The 21,708-nt window shown below is 55.1% G+C and overlaps 4 protein-coding genes across 5 annotated transcripts; 2 read left to right on the top strand and 2 right to left on the bottom strand.

Moving 5' to 3' along the window:
* Positions 1-570: 570 nt before the first annotated feature.
* On the top strand, positions 571-8,320 carry RGL2 (ral guanine nucleotide dissociation stimulator like 2). The gene is made up of 18 exons (XM_033097238.1): positions 571-729; positions 944-1,140; positions 2,412-2,495; positions 2,738-2,916; positions 3,046-3,096; positions 3,186-3,483; positions 3,748-3,999; positions 4,083-4,186; positions 4,281-4,365; positions 4,445-4,513; positions 4,695-4,769; positions 5,931-5,963; positions 6,088-6,209; positions 6,306-6,401; positions 6,483-6,594; positions 6,700-6,990; positions 7,413-7,527; positions 7,641-8,320. Exons 2-18 carry the CDS (start codon positions 982-984, stop codon positions 7,850-7,852), a joined length of 2,337 nt encoding a protein of 778 aa, XP_032953129.1. The 5' UTR covers positions 571-729; positions 944-981; the 3' UTR covers positions 7,853-8,320.
* An 804-nt stretch (positions 8,321-9,124) lies between these two features.
* PFDN6 (prefoldin subunit 6) lies at positions 9,125-10,576 on the bottom strand. Of its 2 annotated transcripts, none has more exons than XM_033097373.1 (5): positions 10,456-10,576; positions 10,162-10,240; positions 9,820-9,890; positions 9,611-9,735; positions 9,125-9,362 (listed from the first exon to the last, which is right to left on the bottom strand). In XM_033097373.1, the coding sequence occupies exons 2-5, from the start codon at positions 10,223-10,225 to the stop codon at positions 9,233-9,235; spliced, it is 390 nt and encodes a 129-aa protein (XP_032953264.1). In that variant the 5' UTR covers positions 10,226-10,240; positions 10,456-10,576; the 3' UTR covers positions 9,125-9,232. The 2 variants fall into 2 exon arrangements, with proteins under 2 accessions (XP_032953264.1, XP_032953275.1); XM_033097384.1 differs by having other exon boundaries at positions 9,151-9,362; positions 10,162-10,311; positions 10,456-10,572.
* WDR46 (WD repeat domain 46) lies at positions 10,571-19,206 on the top strand. The gene is made up of 15 exons (XM_033097346.1): positions 10,571-10,968; positions 11,068-11,277; positions 11,383-11,463; positions 11,601-11,713; positions 11,837-11,924; positions 12,055-12,116; positions 12,361-12,465; positions 12,571-12,721; positions 12,838-12,973; positions 13,163-13,262; positions 17,866-18,179; positions 18,349-18,443; positions 18,564-18,659; positions 18,789-18,902; positions 19,016-19,206. Exons 1-15 carry the CDS (start codon positions 10,900-10,902, stop codon positions 19,115-19,117), a joined length of 1,836 nt encoding a protein of 611 aa, XP_032953237.1. The 5' UTR covers positions 10,571-10,899; the 3' UTR covers positions 19,118-19,206.
* Positions 19,207-19,586: 380 nt separating this feature from the next.
* Positions 19,587-21,294, bottom strand: B3GALT4 (beta-1,3-galactosyltransferase 4). Its single transcript, XM_033098796.1, has 2 exons — positions 21,185-21,294; positions 19,587-21,014 (listed from the first exon to the last, which is right to left on the bottom strand). The coding sequence occupies exon 2, from the start codon at positions 20,989-20,991 to the stop codon at positions 19,837-19,839; it is 1,155 nt and encodes a 384-aa protein (XP_032954687.1). The 5' UTR covers positions 20,992-21,014; positions 21,185-21,294; the 3' UTR covers positions 19,587-19,836.
* Positions 21,295-21,708: the final 414 nt, after the last annotated feature.

Genomic DNA, 21,708 nt, shown 5'->3' with positions numbered 1-21,708 from the left:
CAATCCCCCTGCGAAACACTTTGGGGTCGGACGCCCGCTAGCACTAAGGTTTCCCTGGCGACCAAGGGAGCGGAGATCCCGGCCTCAAGCGCCGGAAGCTGCCGAGCGCCCACTCTGGAACCGGATGTAGCGGCTTCCTGCTCCGCCCCCTCTCCTAGCGGGAGGCGGGTCCCGAGGGCTCTCCGCAAAACCCGGAGTGGATTTCGGGCCGATACGCGCGTGGGTGGGGTGGGGTGTGTAACCCCGCGGGGTGGAGTAACTGGGTCCTTCCACGCTAAAACGCGTACCGCGGGAGTTTCAGTCTTGTGTGGGGGGAGAGGAATGTCAAATTCTCCTGTCCTCCCCCGGAGCTGGAGACTAGAATCTTTATCCCAATTCAGTCGGGGCGACGTGGGCTCCAGGATCCCCCAGTCAGTGGGGCCGGAGGACAGCGGAGCTGGGGACCCGGGCTCCTGGGTCCTGGCCTCTGGCCCCTGGGCGTCCAGCACTCCCCTAGTCCGTGGGCCTGGCTCCTGTCCTCACTTCCTTCCCTTTTTGGCTCCTGCTCTCGGAACGGGCGGACGTTGGGGGGAGCGGAAAGGGCGGGAGGGCCCGGGAGCCTGGCGGGGGGGTACAAGGGGGTGCGGAAAAGCCGGGGAGGGGACTTGGTCTGGGGACTCGGTCGGGGGCTGGAGACCGACAGGAACAGCTGCCCGGGACCCGCGCGCTGCCCCCACCCCTCCCGAGCAGGTCAGAGCCAGAGCACCTTGTGATCCTGCCCGTTCCCGTACTCGTGACCCCTTCATCCCCCCAATGCACTAAGGCTCCCCATATTTCACCCCTGTGTTGCTGCCCCCCCCCCGCCTCCCTGCAGGACTCGTTACCTAGACAACTACCCGCGTCCCTCCCGAATCCCGGGCGCCCACCTGCCTCTCCACCCGCCCCCCCTCCTTTCTCTCCCCAGGCGCCCCCATGGCCCGACCCTGCTGACTCCCCTCGGCCATGCTCCCGCGGCCTCTGCGGCTGCTTTGGGACCCGAGCCCCCCCGGGGGAGTCGTGCTGAGCAGCTTCCGGAGCCGAGACCCCGAAGAAGGTGGGGACCCAGGTGGCCGAGGCGTGTGCGAGGGACAGGAGGAGGAGGAGGAGGAAGAAGAAGACGAGGTGAGCTGCAGGTGGTGGGAGGTTGGGGGATGTATTTCGGGGACTCCACCTTTCCGTGTCTGTGTCCCTGCATCTCTTCCCCCCGACTCAGTTATTTCCGCTCCTCTTGCTGGTGTCTGTCTGCCTTTCCCCTGGCTGCGGGGAGTCCTGGCGTTTCTGTGGTTCTTTGTGGCAGTGTGACTCAGGACCTGCCCGCAGGAACCTGCTCTGTTACTACCAGGAGCGTCTGGCTGGCTGTCCTGCGGGTCTCTGGCCCTCTCCACCAGGGCCTGAGTGTGCCTTCCTCTCTGGGCTTTGTGTCTTGGTCCCTTGTTTTTGTTTGGCGGGGAGGGGTTTGTTTCCACAGTAACCGGCTCCTCTGACTCTGGGATTGGGGAGGGAACCCTTCGATTTCGTGACCCCTCCCCCTCTCCCTCTGGGCGCTGGGTGGAGGTGGGAAGCCAAGGTTCTTGAATCTTGGAGGGACGGTCCCAGGCTGAGCCGGGATGGTCACCTGCTTTCCTCCCGGACGAATAGTGGTGGCCAGGAGCAGGATTTGGGGCCTCAGGAAGGGCCTGAAGTTGGATTTGGGGCCCGGAGGCCCTGGGCTCTAGGGTCCAAGGGCTGGGTGAGGGCAGGGTGACTGGCAGGGCTGGTTTTTCGGGATCGGCTGGGGGAGGGGCTGGAGCCACGTGACTCTCAGAGTCTACCCCCCCACACCACACACACACATCTTCCCCACTTCCCCTTCTCCTTCCTGTACTGGCATCGGAGCCGCCACCTTGAGGGGGGTCTCCAGGGACCAGGGACCAGGGGAAGGGGCTAAGGGGAAGGACTAACTCTCTGGGCTTTCCAGTTCCTTCTGGGGAGGGCGGAGCATGCGGCTGTGCCTGTGACTGAGGTTTCAGCTTCTCAAGGTCTCTGCCTCTAGCTTTCTGTCTGTCGCTTCCCTCTCCTACCCTCTGCACCTTGCTTCTCTTTTGGGTTGGGGTTCAGCTCTGGGGGGAAGGGGCTACGGTAGTCTCCAGGATCAGGGTTTCTGCATTCCACCCACCCCTCCACTGCAACCCCCTCTACTCCACCGGGCCCTGAGGCGGCTTGGGTGGGGCTGTCTGAGCCCCAGTGGGGGAGACCTGGGGTCACCAGCCCCCCCCACCCCTCGCACTCGCTGGTACTGTCCCCTTCCGCCACAGGTGAGGGGTACAGAGGGAGGAGTAGGGCCTGGGGGTGAGGGCTGGGGGCAGTGGGTGGTAGTGTGGGCCTATCTGACCTCCCCTTCCTTATTTCTGCAGGCCCCTGTGTCTATCTGGGATGAGAAGGAGGATGGTGCCATCTTTACTGTCACAAGCCGCCAGTATCGGCCTCTTGATCCCTTGGTGAGATCATAACTTTGGCTTCTCACCTCTGACGCATCAACCCCAGAATGGCCAACTGTTAGGCCAGAGTGCTAGGTTGGAGGTCTGGAGACCTGGACTCTGCGGTGTGACTTAGGTCAAGTCTTTGGCCCTCTCTGAATTTTAACACAATGAGCCTGGATTATCTCCTAGAAGGGGGTTTCCCTAGAGATCTAGGGGCAGAGTTGAAGAAAGGGGTAGTGACTGACCTGTGTTTTCTCCAGGCCCCAACACCTCCCCCGCGTTCCTCCCGAAAGATCCGAGCTGGCACTTTGGAGGCTCTGGTCAGACACCTGCTGGATGCTCGGACATCAGGGGCTGACGTGACCTTCACTGCAACCTTCCTGGCCACCCACCGGGCCTTCACCTCCACTCCTGCCCTGCTAGGGCTTATGGCTGACAGGTCAGGGTCAGAGGGACCAAGGGTCACAGAGGTGTCTGGACTTTCTAAAGCCAGAATATCCCACCAAAATAGTCAAAGCCACTGGGGGTTTGGGAAAAATGGACAGATAGAATCTCTCTCCCACCCCAGGCTGGAAGCCCTTGAAGTTCATCCTACTGATGAACTAGAGAGGACAAAAGGGTGAGTGACCCCTGCTTCTTAACCTCACAGGCCCCTCTGCCTGAGCTGCAGCTTGACATCTGACCCCTGGCTGATTCCTTTTCTCCCAGGGTAGCCATCTCTGTGCTGTCAACCTGGCTGGCCTCTCACCCTGAGGATTTTGGCTCTGAGGTCAAGGGTCAGCTTGACCGGCTTGAGAGCTTCTTGCTTCGGACAGGGTATGCAGCAGGGGAGGGTGTTGGGGGGGGCAGCGCTGACCTCATCCGCAACCTCCGGTCCCGGGTGGACCCCCAGACCCCCGACCTTCCTAAGCCCCTGGCCCTCCCCGGCGATCCCCCTGCTGACCCCACGGATGTCCTGGTGTTCCTCGCTGACCACTTGGCCGAACAGCTGACCCTGCTAGATGCGGTGAGACCCTGACCCCCATGCCCCCTGCCCCTTTACTAACCTTTCCCTGACTCCAGATCCTTTCCTTGCTTCCAACCCTTCCTGATCCAGTTCCCAGCCTCCTCCGTCCACCCAGTTTTGACTTTTCCCCTTTTCCCCTTGGTTGTTACCCTTCAAACCCTGTGCCCTTCTGGTTCCTTGGCCAACTAAGAGCTTCACACCCCTAATATTGGAAGGCTGACCTCTCTTGTCTATGAACTTTAACCTCTGACCTCTGCCCCACAGGAGCTGTTTCTTAATCTGATCCCCTCTCAGTGCCTGGGGGGCCTGTGGGGTCACAGAGACCGGCCGGGACATTCCCACCTCTGCCCATCTGTCCGAGCTACTGTCACACAGTTCAACAAGGTGGCAGGGGCAGTGGTCAGCTCTGTCCTGGGGGCTACTTCAACCGGAGAGGAGCCTGGGGAGGTGACCATACGGCCACTCCGTCCTCCCCAGAGGGCCCGGCTCCTGGAGAAGTGGATCCGAGTGGCAGAGGTAAGAGAGAGGATTAGCCCTGTCGGGGACCATGATGTGGAGAGAGGTCCTACAGCTTCAGCCTCCCTCTGTGACCCTCACAGGAGTGCCGTCTACTCCGAAACTTCTCTTCAGTTTATGCTGTTGTGTCAGCCCTGCAGTCCAGCCCCATCCACAGGCTTCGGGCAGCCTGGGGAGAAGCAGCCAGGTGGGCCAGATGGCACACTGGACTGGGTTGAGGGCTGGGAAAGGGGGGTGCCGAGCCAGGCCTGTCCTCACGCCTTCTGCCCTCCATTCCCCAGGGACAGCCTCAGGGTCTTCTCCAGCCTCTGCCAGATTTTCTCCGAGGAGGATAATTATTCCCAGAGCCGGGAGCTGCTCCTGCAGGTGAGGCCTGTTCCCTGGTGTTCCTAGCCATCCCTACTCCCCCGCCCACCCCCATATCTCCTTGTTCTGTTACCCCCAGGAGGTGAAGGTGCGGCCCTCCTTGGAGCCAAATTCCAAGAAGGCCCTGAAGTCTGGCTCCCGTGGTGGGGTGAGTGCCTGGGAGTGGTTGTGAAGGACTAAGGAGTGTGTGTGGGGTGCCGTCTGAGGGACAGAAAAGGAAGGCACAGAGGGATGAGGACAATTTTCTGTGTCTTCTGAGGCAATGGAATGGGAAAGTGTGGAGGGATGGAGAGCCCTCAGGTCTGTCTGACTCTGACCTCTGACCTCAGGGTGTGGTTCCCTACCTTGGCACTTTCTTGAAAGACCTGGTGATGCTGGATGCAGCCTCCAAGGATGAGCTGGAGGTCAGTGCTGTGTGTGTTCATGTGTTCAGTGCAATGACAGAACAAATGGTCCTCGGGGTCAGACAGAACTCCCTCCTGAAAGCGGCTGCAGGCAGAAGCACTGAGGACCCACCGGGACTTGAGCCAGAGTGCCGGGGTCTTGGTTCTGTTCCTTTGGCAAGTTGCTGACCTCATTGTGCCTTAGTGATATATTTTTTTTTAAACCTTTTTGGCCAGGTTCTTGACCTCTTGGTGTTCTGTAATTTCTATTTCATTTTTTTTTAAAGATTTTATTGGGGAGGGGGAACAGGACTTTATTGGGGAACAGGACTTTATTGGGGAACAGTGTGTACTTCCAGGACTTTTTTCCAAGTCAAGTAGTTGTTCTTTCAATCTTAGTTGTGGAGGGTGCCGTTCAGCTTCAAGTTGTTGTCCTTTCAGTCTTAGTTGTGGAGGCCGCAGCTCAGCTCCAGGTCCAGTTGCCATTGTTAGTTGCAGGGGGTGCAGCCCACCATCCCTTGCGGGAGTCGAACCGGCAACCTTGTGGTTGAGAGGACGTGCTCCAACCAACTAAGCCATCTGGGAGCTCAGTGGCAGCTCAGCTCAAGGTGCCATGTTCAATCTTAGTTGCAGGGGGCGCAGCCACCATCCCTTCCGGGACTCGAGGAGTTGAACCTGCGACCTTGTGGTTGAGAGCCCACTGGCCCATGTGGGAATCGAACCGGCAGCCTTTGGGGTTAGGAGCATGGAGCTCCAACTGCCTGAGCCACCGGGCTGGCCGTGCCTTAGTGATTTATAAATGGGAAACTAGCCACAGGGTCTACGTTAGTCTGTTATTATGAAGGTTAAGGGAATTAATATTTGGCAAGTGCTTAGAACATGCCTGAAATGTAAGCATATATGGAGTTTGTCAAATAAATGAATACTGGGACCTTAGGCTGGTTCGTAATCCTCTCTGAGCTTAATTTTCTCATCTGTAAAGTGGACATAATTTCTACCTGAGATACTCAATCTAGAAGGTAAGGTAGAGTGTTCAGGGAATGATAGATGGGAGGGGGTGGGGAAGGGGCAGGGGAGTCAGAGAGGCCCGGTCACGTGTGTGCGCTGGATGCAGATGTGCTGGAAGAGGGCATATCTCTCGGGAGGGCTGGGACTCTCACCGCATCCCCCTTATCCTTGCAGAATGGATATATCAATTTTGACAAGCGGAGGAAGGTGAGGAGACTGCCTGGGCCGGATGCTAGCTACCCCTAGCCATGTCCCAGGAAGGGGACGGACAGGGAGGGCAAGCCAGGGGCCCTTGGATTTTGGCTCCTATAGTCTGAGGGCCACTTCCTAGGAGTTTGCTGTCCTTTCTGAGCTGCGGCGGCTCCAGAACGAATGTCGTGGCTATGACCTCCGACCCGACCCCGATATCCAGCAGTGGCTACAGGGGCTCCGGCCATTGACAGAGGCCCAGAGGTGACTGGCTGGGTGAGGTTTGGACGCCAGGGCTCGGGCAGGCTGTGGGGCTCAGTGTGTCACAGCCTGACCTCTGCTCGTTGTCCCTTTCCCTAGCCATCGAGTGTCCTGTGAGGTGGAGCCACCTGGGACCAGTGACTCTCCTGCCCCTCGAGTGCTTCGGCCAACACTGGTCATCTCGCAGTGGACTGAGTGAGGCAGTCGGTGGTTTGGGGGTAGTGTCTTGGCGACTTGCCTTCTTCCTCTGACCCTCCCCTTCTCCTGCCACTCCAGGGTTCTGGGCTCTGTTGGGGGTCCCACCCCCCTTGTCTCTTGGGACCGGCCCAGTGTTGGGGGAGATGAGGTACCTGGAGCCCCTGCTCCTCTGTTGACCCGGCTGGCCCAGGTGAGCTCTGCTCCTGACCTCTGACTCAACACTGACCCTGATTTTGTGAATGTTCTTCCTTGCCCTCCCTGCCTTCATGCCAGTCCCCGTGTTGTTTGTCCTCAGCACATGAAGTGGCCGTCTGTCTCATCCCTGGACTCCGCCCTGGAAAGCTCTCCTTCCCTGCACAGTCCGGCTGGCCCCAGCCACCTGTCTCCCCCAGCTTCCTCCCCTAGGCCTTCTCGAGGTCACCGCCGCTCAGCCTCCTGTGGTTCCCCACTCAGTGGGGGTGCAGAAGGGACCTCCAGGGGGACTGTATATGGGGGCGGCGGGTCTGGGCCAGGGGCTTCTGACTGTCGAATCATCCGAGTCCAGATGGAGCTGGGGGAAGATGGCAGTGTCTACAAGAGCATCTTGGTGAGGGAGCTGTGGGCTGGGAGGTGGGAGTGAAGGATGGCGCCTTGTGGGACTATAGATGTTGTCTTAGGTTTGAACAGCCAAGTGGGAGATGGTTCTAGTTTTAACTCTGACCTTTGGTTTTAGCAGCCATGTTTTATTTTGAAGGCTACTTTGTGTTAGCTGCTGCACCTTGAACTTTTGGTGGCCGTAGATTTTCAGGATGAACAACAGTTTCCCTACAGTGAAGCAGCCTTATTTCACTGGGTACCGTGTGGGCTGGCCTGTGGAGTACAGGGAGCCACCACATTGGGTTTCTCTGTTCACTCTAAAGTGTTGGACACGGGTGACTTTGGTTGGGGATCAGTGACTGGGGTTGGAAGGATGGGAAGCAGAGGTCATTATGGCCAATTTATTATTCTTTTGGTCTCCTATCCTGTCAGGTGACAAGCCAGGACAAGGCTCCAAGTGTTATCAGTCGTGTTCTTAAGAAAAACAATCGTGATTCTGCCGTGGCTTCGGAGTATGAGCTAGTGCAGCTGCTACCAGGGGAGCGAGGTCAGAGGCAGACTCGGGAGGAGACTGGTGCCCCCCAGTGGGAATGCTTCTACATCTGGGTGGTTGTTGCGGGAAGACTGTCTGTGCCTGACACCTGCTCTCTGAACCTGCAGAGCTGACCATCCCACCCTCGGCCAATGTCTTCTACGCTATGGACAGAGCGTCACACGATTTCCTCCTGCGGCAGCGGCGAAGGGCCTCTACTGCTTCATCGGGCCTTGCCAGTGGCCCCTCTGCCTCAGGAACCCCCCCAAGCGAGGGAGGAGGGGGCTCCTTTCCCAGGATCAAGGCCACAGGGAGGAAGATTGCCCGGGCACTGTTCTGAGGAGGAAGCTCTCTTGGCTCACAGAACGCTTGGTGGCCATACCAGATGTGGGTAGCTGTGCTGAATGGTGGCAGTTATGTTGCATTGGGAAGAAATCCAGAGTGGTGGCCAACTACCCTGGGGCAGTGAAGTGCCACTGGCTTATCAGACAGCCAAGAGATCCAGCCCTGTGGGAACTGGTCATCTTGGCTATCAAATTGGATACCTGTGTATACCTCCCCCCTTTCCGTGAAAGCAGCACATGGCTAGTGCTGGAAAAATGGGCCCCCTTCTGATTCCTGGCCACGTCCTAGCATGCCAGGGCCAAGGGGACGCCTAGGAGTAGGGGGAGAAGAAAAGCCTACAGGCTCTGAGCCCCAGGGAGAGGGACGGCAAGTAGATTCTAGTAGGAGTTCCTTTTCCTACTCTGGGGGTTCCTGTCACTGTGACAACACTAAGATAATAAACCAAAACACTACCTGAATTCTACTCCTGTCTTTGCAGTGTATATGAATTAGCTGCTGGGAGTGGGGCTTGGGGGGCTGGCTGAAGTTTGGATGCCATGGAACACAAAGGGGCCCAATGTTTTCTCTCCCCATGAAGAGCTGAAAGTGAGGCGTTGGTGAAAACGGCTTCCTTAGAATGGTTTATTCCTCCCTAGCAACGTCTCCATCCCTGGTCCCTTTATTTGCTCTTATATTTTTCTCCTTAGTTGTCACAGATGCATGTCAAGTGCCAGCCACCCAGTTAATCAGTCCCCTGGCTGCAAATTTGTAAGAAACAATTTTAGGACAGAGAAATGGAAGAATAACTTTGTGGGCAATGTCCAAACTTAGAGGACTTACAACATCACAAAGCATGTGTTGGGATTTTAAATCAGTCTAAGCTACCTTCAAACAAATTCTAGGAACAGAGACACTAAAAAGAACTAAGAGAGATGCCAGTACTATTTAGAGGATAAGAAATCATAGCAAGGAGGGTCACCACCTTTCATCCTGGGGGGGTCTCAGGTTAGAGAACGTGAGTTCTTCAATTAAATTGACCTTCCCAACAATTGTTGCCTTGTTAATGTCCTTCTCATGTTTCCTAAAGGGGCATGCCAACTATGATAAGGGAGAGTTAGGGTTTTATATACAGACAAGAAGGAAGTTTGACACATTTCAGAATTTAGTCTCAAAGAAGAGTGCATTACTCTGCCAGGGATTCTAGTTGCAAGAATTTGGACCTGAGGGAGTAACTGGTGGGTTATATGTAAGGAGGAAGGGGCAGGGGGAATGGATGGAGATAATTACGACAGAAGTGGCTGGTCAGAAAACAGCCAGGTGTTTTCACATTTTATTGGCTATAATATAGACCCTAGAGCTGCCTCGGTCCCTCCCCTCCCCTCCCCCCACCAGGGGGTCAGGCTTTCCCAGGAGCCCCTGCCTTTGCTGCCTGGGCCCGCTGGAACTCCTGCTGCAGCTGGGCAAGGGTCTCCCTCTGTTGCTCTGACTGCCGCTCCAGGTCCCGGAGCTGGGATTCATATCGTTTACTGACAAGAGACAAGAGAGACAAAAAAAAAAACAACAAGAAATTAGTGAGACTTACTGAGTATGCTGAAGAAAGAGATGTGTGGAAAACTTGCGATCTAGGGGAAGGAGAGGAAGTGGGATTAAAGGGGAAGGGGTTTGGAGGAACTGGACAACCGGGCTACGTTGGCGAGTTCCTCTACAATGGTTCCTCAACACCCCTACTCCAGTGGCGTCAGGTGAATCACAGGGTGGTGGAACAAAGACTCACATTTCAGCTGTGATATAGTCCAGCCTCTTCCCCACTGTGGCTCGAGCCTCTCCCAGCTCCTGTTTGACCAGCACAGGGCCCAGAAGTTTAAAGACCACGTTGGACCCATCCAGCAGGGCCAGTTCCTGATGGAGGGGTGCGGCACATATTGTCAGAATCACTGTAGGTAGTACAGGTCCCTCTTCACCCCGCTAATCCCCATCTCTCACCTCCTTCACGATATTATTTTCTGTTAGTTGTGCTTCAAGCTTCTGCCGCCCCGACATGGATTTACTCAAGTCTGGGGGAGGGGGCAGTGCGGATGGGAGGAAAGACTTGATCAGAGACAGCAAATGTGCCACCCGACCCCCACAATCCTAGTCAGAAGAAAATGGAGCTGAGAAAGCAGACAAGGATGCGGGCGGCGGGTCGAGGGAGGGAAGAAGAGTATTGAGGTGGGAAAGAAACTGTACGCGGGGGCCCGGGTGGGCAGAAAACATGATCTTGGTATGGCTTTGGGTTCAGAGTGAGAGACGGGATTGGGGAGAGACTACACCGACTTGTTCCCTTACCCTTCTGTAGCTGTTGATATTTCTCCACTTCTCCCTGTAGCTTCTTCTGAATCAGCTCAGCCATGGCGGAGACGAAAGCCTGCAGGAGCGGGAAAGGGGCGCTGGGTCTCACACTCTGGAAGGTACCCGAGCTCCCCTTAATGGTCTGGCCTGCGGAAATGACAGCACTCTAGAGAGGCAGCCTCTGCGGGCACCACAACCTCTCCCCGTCCGGAAATCGACTTGACCCAGGCCCCAGTGGGTGGTGGTTGAAACAAGACCCCAAACCCCTCAACCCAACCCTGCCCCACTCACGTTCTCCCTTCAGTATTCATAAACCCGGAAGCAAACAAAGAATACTGGGAAAAGATGGTGCCGGAAGCTGTCTTTTGATGCATTTCGGGAATGGTAGTTCAGACAGGTTTAATGCGGCGTTCTGCTAAAATGACCGGACTTGAAAAGTTTTAGGCAAGATGGGGAAACGAAACTGGAAAAAGAAACTGCAGCGTTTCTTTGGCCCTGGCCCCGGACTTGCCTTTCTTTCGTTACTCGCGCGTACGCTGCCGCTCCGGAGGGCGGGGCCAAGGCCCGCCCCGCCTCTGGATGGAGAGCGCGCCCTCATTCAGGATGGCGTTTAGGAGGCTTCAGACCTGGTACAGCTCTGATTGGATAAGGGTCAGAGGGCTTCCGGGAGGTCCCAGTCAGGCTGTGGGACAGCTGAGAAGACTTTGCACGTGGATCGTCGTTTCGGTGGGCTAGATGGAGACAGCCCCCCAGCCAGGCAGGGATCTCCCGCCCAAGAAGGACAAACTTCAGGCCAAGAAGAAGGTAGAGATATCCCTGGGGTGGAAGGGAAGTTTTCAGCTGCGGGGTCGGAGGGGCGGGGCACGGGCAGCGGGGCATCAGGGCTCCTGATCTGCCCCCTAGAAACCGCGGCGATACTGGGAGGAAGAGACCACTCCGATCGCGGCGGGAGCCTCTCCAGGGCCCCCTCGTAAGAAGAGGAATCGAGAGCTCCGTCCCCAGAGGCCAAAGAACACTCGCACCCCAAAGAAGTCTCGCATCTCCAACAAGCCCCAGGTCCCGAAGAAATCCCTAGAATGGAGGAATCCGGAGCCGCAGCAGATCTTGTCCGGGGTGAGCCTGGGACCTGATAGGCGGGGCAAGTCGTCTTGTGCTTTGAGAGTGTGAAGGTTGGGGTCAACTCGAGCCTGTCTGCGAATTGCCTCCTCCCTGTCCCAGGCCCAGGACCCGTTCCCGGGCCCCGCCCCCGTCCCTGTGGAGATGGCTCAGAAGTTCCGTCGCACTGACAAATCCAAAAAGGTGAGGACCAGCCTGAAAGTGGGGTCAGACAGGGAGTGTCTGGAGGAACTGGAAGGATGCGGGACCAGGTGGTTCTGCTGTGACCCCACATATCCTCTGGTTCTTTTCCTACCCTTCCCCCACCAACAATGTTATAGCTGCCGTATTCTAAATCCAAAACCCGAAGTCGACTTGAGGTGGCCGAAGCTCAGGAAGAGGAAATAAGTGTGAAAGCCGCTCGTTCTGAGCTGCTGCTTGCTGAGGAACCTGGGTGAGTGGCCCCTAATCGGGGCCTCCCCAGCCCTGCCTTATGGGACTGTCCTTTCTCTTTTTACTGTTGGTACACTCACTTCATATTCGAAAGCTTTACTGCAGCCCTAACACTCACTTGCAGGTTTCTGGAAGGGGAGGATGGGGAGGACACAGCAAAGATACTCCAGACGGATATTGTGGAGGCTGTGGACATTGCAAGTGCAGCCAAGGTGAGCCTGAGGGTGGGAAAGGGGCCGACGAGTTGATTGGTGGTGCAGAGCAAGAGGGAAGTGGGGACCAGAAGAGGGGATTACTGAGGTGAGCCAGTTTTCTCTTTTTTTTCATTCTTTCCTTTCCCAGCACTTTGACTTGAACTTGCGGCAGTTTGGACCCTATAGGCTGAATTACTCTCGAACTGGGAGGTAAGGTTGAATTCCAGTGACTGTGGAACTGGGATGTGATCATGGTTCCTTAACCACTTCAGCCATACCAGTGCCTGTGTGAGTCGTGGATGTGGGGAGTGTCTGGTGATCTGCTTGCATGTGAGGGTGAGCACATATAGTGATGTCTCTCCTGTCACCTGGAGAGGAGGGGCTGGCGTGGGGCCCTCAAATGGTGAGGGTACTCCCCTGCATTGACATGCTGCTTGTTCCCCACCTCCAACAGACACCTGGCTCTTGGAGGGCGCCGGGGTCATGTGGCCACCTTTGACTGGGTGACAAAGAAGCTCATGTGCGAGATCAACGTCATGGAGGCGGTGCGGGACATCCGGTCAGTAGCCTCTCTGTCAGCGGTCAGTGGGCATGAGACAGTTCATTCTGATTGAATGATGACATGACCCCCTTTCCCACTGAGCTACTCGTCCCCACCCCCCAGGTTTCTGCATTCTGAGGCGCTGCTTGCTGTCGCTCAGAACCGCTGGCTTCACATCTATGACAACCAGGGCATTGAGCTCCACTGCCTCCGCCGCTGTGACCGCGTCACACGGCTCGAGTTCCTGCCTTTCCACTTCCTCCTGGCCACAGCTGTGAGTGGCTGTGCAGCACGGGCTGGGTGGCAGCCCCTGCAAAGACTGCTTTTCCTCTGGGACCTTGGTAGAGGGAGGACAGAGGGCAGTCAGGACTCATTCTCTCTTTCTCACAGTCAGAGACAGGGTTTCTGACCTACCTGGATGTGTCAGTGGGGAAGATCATTGCAGCTCTGAATGCTCGGGCGGGACGGCTCGATGTCATGACCCAGAACCCTCACAATGCCGTCATCCATCTTGGACACAGCAATGGTCAGTCCCTGCTGAGCTTTGACTCTGGCCATCCCCACCTGCTGTTTTTCTATATTTGTAGTTCACAAATCCCTTAAAGTTGCCCTTTACTTCCCTCTCTTGTTGCCTCTTGGTCTTGAGGCCCCATCTATCCCAGGTTTAATCACCTCAGTGCTCCATTAGTAACTTTATGTCCTCTCTGACCTCCAGGTACTGTGTCCTTGTGGAGTCCAGCCGTGAAGGAGCCACTGGCAAAGATTCTCTGTCACCGTGGCGGGGTCCGGGCTGTGGCAGTAGATTCTACAGGCACGTAAGTCACTTGTTTGGGTGTGAGGTGCTGGGCGTCACAGCGGGGCAGGACGGTGTGGAAGGCAATGTGCCTTAGGAGCACAGAGCCTGCAGTCACGCTGCCTGTGTTGAAATCCTGATGCCACCACTGACCAGCCACGCAAGTGTGGAAACGATACCTAACCTCTGTGTGCCACACTTGCCTCACTTGAGAGTCTAGCTCAAGGGTTAGCAAACTTTTTCTGTAAAGAGCCAGGTGGTAATAACTATTTTAGGCTTTGCTCGCCAAGAGGTAAAACCGAGAAAAGAGTATAAACTTTTAAGCAATGAAATTAAATATATAATGATAATCGAGTATAATATTTTTCACATATAGGTCTACTAATGAGAAGAATTGGATTCCTCTTTTTGAGGATAACATTTTGTTTAATTGAAGTTTAAAGTTAGTGTTCCAAATCATTAAACTCGACTGCAAATGTTTATCTGTTAACGCTGATCTGTAGAGACTTGGCATATTTTACCATTGGAAACATCTTTTCACACAGACAGGTAATGAGATAGGTGGTCTGTGAGGTGCTCAAGTGCTGTCAAGTTATCAGAGTGTCACTGCAACTTGTAGGGCACCAGGCAGTAGTGCATAGTGATCAGATGCCACACACACTGTCTGTCTTGACCAGTCTACTGTGCTCTTGTAGCACAAAAGCAGCCACAGAATAAGTAAATGAACATGGTTGTGTTCCAGTAAAACTTTATTTGTGAACACTGAAATATGAATTTCATATAATTTTCATACAGTGGTACCTCGGTTTTTGAATGTCTCTGTTGACGAACATTTCAGTTTACAAACACCGTAACCCGGAAGTAAATGCTTCAGGGTTTTCAATGTCACGTGGCTTCTGCTGAGTGCAAGATCCTGAGGCCTAGCTGTCGGCTGTTTTCGAACATTTCAGAACTCGAACTATCTTCCGGAACGGTTTATATTTGAAAACTGAGGTACCACTGTATCTCAACATAATCTTGATTTTTTTTTTTCCAACCACTTAAAAATGTAAAAACCATTCTTAGCTTGTGGGCAGTACGGAAATATGTGGTGGGCTGTATTTGTTTGGCAGTAGTTTGCCAAGGCCTGGGCTGAGCTCATAAAGCTAATGTTGTAGATACTACAGCAAGTTAGCATGGTTCCTAGTGAACAGGGAGAGCTACGAGTCATCGTCATCATTAAAGGTGCTCATTCTCTTTAGGTCTGCCTGGTGGTGCAAGGGGGGGGGAGTGGTGGGTCTGCTTTGAATTTCTGTTCTTCTCTGACAGTATTTGCATTTCACAGCTGTTCTGATTTGTATGTATGTCTGGATCTGGCAGACAGTTTTTCACACAAGTTCCATGTGTTTTTCTCTAATTCATTTGTCAGGCCTTCACTGGGCACCTGCTGTGGGCTGAGCTCTGCGCTAAAGTTCTGGGGGTGTAAGGATGAATTGGCCATTGGGCCTTCCCTGGTGTGGTGTTCTAGTTCCACTTTTACAAAAACAGGTGGCACTAGTTTATGGGAATGATTGGCCAGGTGGTGCATTTACGAGGTGTGATCAGAAAATACGGTGAATGTTTAAATTTAAAAAAATAGTGTTTAAAAGACACATAGCCATTAATCCCCCTCAAAATACTCCTCCTCGCTTCGAACACACTTATCCCATCATTCTTGCCACTTTCTGAAGCAGTTCTGGAAGTTCTTTTTCATGTCTTTAGTTGCGCTGTCATGGCTGCCTCGATGTCCTGAATCAATTCAATACGTTTACCTTTCATGGTCATTTTGACTTTGTGGAAGAGCTAGAAGTGGTACGGTGCCAGATCTGGTGAATAAGGTGGATAAGGACATACCGTAATGTTTTTATTGAAATTGCAGTATCAGGAGCAATATGTGACAAGGAGCATATCTGGTGTGATCACAAGATACAGTGAATACTGCTGCCGAGTGCCATCCAACAGAAAGGCAGGGATCTTCAATACGGGAAGTGGAGCATCGAATCTTTGGAACAGTGTGTGACAAGTTTCATCTTACTTGGTGCAGTCAGTCGGGTGTGAGCTACGGTTTAGGGAAGGTGTATTTTAAAGTGTGCCGTAAATCATCCTTAATCGTGACAATGCTCTGTCACACATCGCTTCTGGTATGGCAATTTCTGTCAAATAAAAACATTACAACAAACAAACAAACAACAACAAAAAAAAATTACAGTGTGTCCTCATCCACCTTATTCACTGGATCTAGCACCATGCGACTTCTGGCTCTTCCCAAGTGAACCTGATTCAGGACATCGAGGCAGCCACGACAGCGCAACTAAAGACACTCATGAAAGAGGACTTCCAGAATTGCTTCAGAAAGTGGCAAGAACGATGGGATAAGTGTGTTTAAAGCAAGGGGGAGTATTTTGAGGGGGATTAATGGCAACATATCTTTTACTGTACTATGTATGTTTTTTAATTTAAACATTCACTGTATTATTTGATCATATCTCATAGTTTCTACTCAGTTGTCTCCTATCACCCCAGACTTGATGTGTCCATCACTGGATCATACACCCCACTCTCAAGGTTCCTCCTTGCCTGCTCCCTTTCTGCCATTTTCCTGTCATCCACAATTTGACTTCTTTCACACAGACAGCCCCAGGTTCTTCAGCCACCAGGAACAACAGAAATCAAAAGCCTGCTGAGTGCTTTCTGGGTGCCCAGGCTACTTGCTACTTGGTTTGGTGGCATTACCTTATTACCATTCAGGACCGACTATGAAGTCTTGACTGCTTTTCCCCTCAAGGGCCCTCCAAGGTCGGTTTTTCTCCATCCTTGGCTGTCTCAGTGGGGCATACATGGTGCTCACCGTCAGTCCTGGCAGGTGTTGTCGGAATAACCTTTCCCATAAGCTGCTTTCCTCCTTTTACACTGCTTGGGAATCTTCTACATTAAATATAAACTGTATAACTATTTTTAAGTTGTTTTAAAGAAAATCAGGAAAAGGAAAAGCTCAATAGCTACCAATTTATTTCTGAAAGCCTTCCAGAGGCTCAGACCCCTTAGACTACCAGAGTTGTATCTTTGGGGACAAGTGATTCGGTTTCGCCCTTTTGGCTCCATATCTGTGCCAACCTGGCTCTAAGAGAGTAGGGAGGCCTGTCTCGGGGCTTTCTGCCTTCTGTGGGCCACTGGACCTAAGCTGTAGTTTGCCTTCCTGGGGCTGCCTGGGTCAGCTATTCCTGTGGCCAGGGCTTAATCAGTTAGTTCACTGAAATTTGGTCAATACTTAGATGCTGACCAGCTCTGCCTTTGAGCTTAGGTACACCCCAGCTTCCTCAGGAGCTTCAACAAGCCACGGGGAGGGGTTCCAGGGATGAGGTTTACCATATTACTTAACAGGCTTTTTGGAGCTTGCATTAGGATTGGGTTGGATTGGATTCTCAATGCTGAACTATTTCTTACAAGTTTCGTAGTGTGGTAGTGTGGCCTGGATGCCCATCTGGCCAGTGGGCTGGTATTTGTGCAGGGGATCCCAAAGGTGGGTATGTGTGGGGAGAGAAGCCAGCATGTGCCCCAGAGCTGTTAGTTCACTGAAGGATGTGACCCTGGGTCCCAGGAGCCCTCAGTAATTCCTGGTGTGCACTGATAGTCTTTCCCTTTGGTGGAGTCGGGAGTCTGAGGTCTTGTCAGGAGAATTATCCAGCTGGGCCTCTGTTTGGCCCCATCACAGGGCAAGTCTCTACTCAAGGCTAAAAAGAGTCCTCAGCCCTTTGGCAAACATATGCCTTCTGGTCTGGCTGGTCCTTCTTCAGCTCTCTTTCTGAGGAACAACTTGAACATAAGTAGAAACTTCAACCTCTGAAAATAACTTACGCAGTGCACGATTCCTTCAGAGGAGCTGGTCACCAACTCGCCCTCCCTCCTTCAGAGAAAAGGGGTGGGATAGGGCCTCTAGCACATCACTCATTACCTCCTACGGAGTTTCCCAGGTCCATGCAGTCTTCAGTTGCGGCCTGTCATTGCCAGAGAGCAATGTTGGGGGCATTGGGTCCTCAGTCTGACATGAAAGAGTCCCTGTGGTTTGTCCCCTCCTGATCCTCCTGACTGTATTTCCCACCAATCCTGCAAACAAACCTCTGCCTCTGTCTCACCATCTCCATACTCTGATGAGAATCCATGTTTTTGAGAATTCCCCAGAATGGCTCATACCCCAATTTTCCCACAAAGTCCACCCTGACCACAACAGTCGCGCCTTCCTGGTCCTTCCCTGGGCTGAGTCTCCATGCTGTGTTTGTGTGTGTGTGTGTGAGGGACATCACATTTAGGTACACGTCCTGTTCTCCCTTTGGTTCACGTGTCTTGAGTAGGTTAGAGGGCAGATGCTAGAGAAACAGGCCTGCCTTGAATCCTAGCTCTGCCACTTACCCTGATTTCTTCTCCGAGCTTCAGTTTCCTCATTGTAAAGGGAAATAAAAATAGTAGAGCCGTGTGATGCGTAACTGAGGTGTGATGGCAGTGGTCACCATCATTAGTCTTTTTCTCCCCAACTCGACTTGATGCCAGGACTTGGCCACAGGCCTGCTCTGTAACCCTACGACAGGTTTATCGATCCCCTCTTCCCTCAGGCACATGGCCACTTCTGGCTTGGATCACCAGCTGAAGATCTTTGACTTGAGAGGGACATTCCAGCCTCTGAGCGCTCGGACCCTGCCCCAGGGAGCGGGGCACCTGGCCTTCTCCCAGCGGGGCCTGTTGGCTGCAGGAATGGGTGACGTGGTCAACATTTGGGCAGGGCAGGGCAAGGCCAGCCCACCCTCCCTGGAGCAGCCCTACCTTACCCACCGGCTCTCAGGCCACGTGCATGGCCTTCAGTTCTGCCCCTTTGAAGACGTGCTGGGCGTGGGGCACAGTGGGGGTATCACCAGCATGCTGGTCCCTGGTGAGTGGGCCAGGGGATGGGGCTCAAAGTAAATGAACTCTGGATGGAAGTTTGAGTGGGCCTGAGACAGCCAGGAGCGAGGGGCTTGGTCAGGCCGCAGTGCTGGACTAGGCTCCAACTTATGGCTCCATGCTCTAATTTGTGGCTCCGTGCTCTTCCCTCTGTCCAGGGGCTGCTGAGCCCAACTTTGATGGCCTGGAGAGTAACCCGTACAGAAGCCGGAAGCAGCGCCAGGAGTGGGAGGTGAAGGCCCTGCTGGAGAAGGTGAGAACATACCTGCATGTGGTTTGGGGCTCAGGGTTTTGGGAAGAGTGGGATTGAGCACCCTCCCTGGCTTTGGGATCACCCTCCTTACCCTTTCCTGTCCCTCTGTGACACCTCTAGGTACCTGCAGAGCTCATTTGTCTGGATCCACGAGCCCTGGCAGAGGTTGATGTCATATCTTTGGAGCAGGAAAAAAAGGAACGGATGGAGAGGCTGGTAGGGAGCAGTCCCGAGTGCCCAGGCACTTCCTCCCCCAGCACGTCCCCCAAGTGTGGCAAAGCAGGTGCGTGCTGCCAGTTCCGTGTCTGAGGCTGTTACAGATTTCACTCCTGTCCCCTTCTCCAGGGCTATGACCCAGAGGCCAAAGCTCCCTTCCAGCCAAAGCCAAAGCAGAAGGGCCGCAGCTCCTCAGCAAGCCTGGTGAAGAGGAAGAAGAAGGTCATGGATGAGGAACACCGGGTAAAGGAGCATTTGGGGAGTGGGCCAGGACTCCATGGCTGCACCCTCCTTTTGCTTGTGCCTCTAGCCTTGCCATCCTGCCACTTCTTATCTCATCCATCTCGCCACCCCAGGACAAAGTCCGGCAGTGTCTTGAGCAGCAGCCGCAGAAGCAAGAGAAGGCAGTCAAGCCCCTGGGGGCCCGGTCATCTGCCCTGGACAGATTTGTGCGCTGAGCCAGGCTCCAGGGTGGTCTAGCAACAACTGTCTCTCCCCAAGATCACCTGTGGTGAAATGACCCTGTTCCCAGGGTTGGGGGTGGGCGGGGCAGATACCCCTTTCCCAACGGGGGTGGGGGGGTGGGGGGGTGGACAGCTGGCTCCTAGGGTGGGTTGGTATTAAAAAGGTGGGTTTTTTTGGATAACGTGTCTGGATTGTCCTGTGGACCTGTCCCCTTCCTTTGCCCAGCATGGGGCTCCTCTAGGATCCAAGGGGCCATGATGTCCTGCCTCTACCCCCACCCCGCATCTCGTGATTACTGTGGCCTTCGCCTTGCCCTTGGGGACCTTCCTCTTCAGAGAGGTTGTCCTCTCTCTCCCAAGGCCCTGAAGATGTCCTTCCCATCCAGCAGGGTTTGGCATTCTCCAGGCTCCCCAGGTTTGTGTTCTGGGGCTCCTGGTGAGGACCACACTGCACTCGAAGAGGTAGAGAAACAAGTTTATTGTGGGGCTCGCGCCCCTTTCCTGCCATGGCTGGAGAGGATGACCCCAGCATTGTTTTCCTCTTCCTGATGGCCGTCTTTGGGGCTGGCCGTCTCCAGTGACAGACTGAGCATCTGATGTGGGGAAACGGATCAGCTGCAGCCTGTCAGGCCCCTGCCTTGGGCCTGGGAGGAAGGTTGTGGGGGTGCTGGCTGGACCCTCAGATTCTCACTCCTCCTATGGCCCAGGTACTCTCAGCTGTGAAGCCAGGCTATTACCCGACACCGCAGGATGCCCAGGGCCCCCTGGAGCCAGGAGCAGAAGGGTGCAGTCCTTTCCCCATCAGATCCGCCCACCAGCTTCCAGGCTTCCTGCATCTTCCAGGGGTCCAACCTGTGGGATGTCAGCAGGAACTTCCCATAGCAGCACCGGTCCAGGGGGTAGTGGGTGGCACCAGCCAGCTTGACACAGTGGGTTGGGGTGAGGCCTCCCCGTCGGGCACTTACCCCCACAAAGACATCCTCCAGTGGCAGAGGAGGTGCCCCACTGGCCACTTTGAGGATGAGCTGCACAGCGGAAGCTGACAGCACGTACCCTGTGCCTGAGGCATAGGGTGGAAAGGGGCCCCAGGTGGGAGGCCACTGCTCCTCTGATATGTGGTGCTTGCCCCCTGGCTTCCGAGAGGGGCGCACCCACCAGTGCACACGGCCCAGGTACAAAAGAGGCACAGGGTGGTTCTCCAAGGTGGGGCCACCTCCTTCCCACTCGTCCCCTCCAACCTCAGCCTCTGTGTGGGGCACCGTGCCCCTCTCCCATTGCTCCCAACGGCCGCCTCGCCGGACCAGCTCTGATACCAGTTCTGGGACATTGACAAACACGTCATCGTCGGTCTTGAGGATGTATCGGGCCATGGGGCAGTGTTTGTCAGCCCAGTTGAGTCCGCTGAGGGTCTTGAGGGTAAGGTTGCGGTAGGAGTCCTGGAAGGCTGCCTGCAAGATGTCCCCCTGGGCCGCCGATTCCTGTGCCAGATAGTTCTCGTGGGAACTGGAGCTAGGATGCCGCGCGCTCGGCTCTCCCAGGAGAAAGAGAGTCTGCACCCTGAGCCCTCGGGCCCTGCGCTGCCCGCCCCACGAGGCCCGAATGGCGTTTCTTTGGTTCAGGTTCTCCGGGGCCGTGCACACCAGGATGAGCAGGAAGGGAGGGGCGGCAGGACCACGGCATGCGTTCTCGTTGGGAATCAATAGGCGGGGCAGCGCCAGAGGCGGCCCTGGCGAGGCGGGGGCTGGGAGCAGGGAAGCAAGCGAGAGGCTCAGCAGCTCCTCCCCGAGGCCCGAGGGCCCGAAGAGGGTCCAGACAATCAGCAGCAGCAGGGCGGCAAGGAGAAGGCGCCGGAAGAGGGTGAGGGGCATGGTGTGGCGCAGTCAGTTGGGACCTGGGGGGAAAGATGGAGGGCGGTTGGAGGGCGCAGAGCCCAGCTCTCGGCGGCCCGGGCCCCAACCCCGCCAGGCGAGCGGAGGGCGCGGGCGGTACCAGCGCCGGAAGGTGCCGAGGCGCGGGAGGTGGCTTGGTCGGGTACGACGGCCGGAGCTGCGGGGAGGTTACCTTGTCGCTGCCCCGCCGCCGCGAAATTTGGCTCCATGGCTGGCGGACCGCCGCGGCATCAGCCGCCTCCCCTGCCCGCCGCGCGGGAGCCCCGCCCCTCCCCCGGAGGGTGTGGCGCCGCGCGTTTCCCGCCGGAAGATTGGCTGCAGCGCGGCGTGCGGACACCTATCGGCGTGAAGTGCGGCCTTCCCGGGGGCCCGCAGGCTTCGGATTGGACTAGGGTGCCTCGGCTGCAGAGGCCACTCTCCCGTCTCCCGGCAGGAGAGCCATCTCGTCAGGTTATCTGCGCCTTCCCCAACCTTCCCGCACCCAAACCCCATCTTTTGGAAACTTACGTTCAAGACCCGAAAAGACTCACCGGAGCAGCTGGCTGGGCCAGCTACACAAGCCACGCCCCTCCAGTTTAAACGGGTTGGGCTCCTCCTCCAAGCTGTGTAGGTGGCTGCAACTTCTTCATACTTAGAGGGTGGGGGACCATTAAATAAAGAATCCATTGGGAAGGGAGTGAACACCATTGTTTTAAT

Source organism: Rhinolophus ferrumequinum, chromosome 3 (assembly GCF_004115265.2).
Source record: "Rhinolophus ferrumequinum isolate MPI-CBG mRhiFer1 chromosome 3, mRhiFer1_v1.p, whole genome shotgun sequence".
NCBI lineage: Eukaryota > Metazoa > Chordata > Mammalia > Chiroptera > Rhinolophidae > Rhinolophus > Rhinolophus ferrumequinum.
Note: the sequence above shows the minus strand (reverse complement) of the source record. Positions and strands in the feature narration are given on the sequence as shown.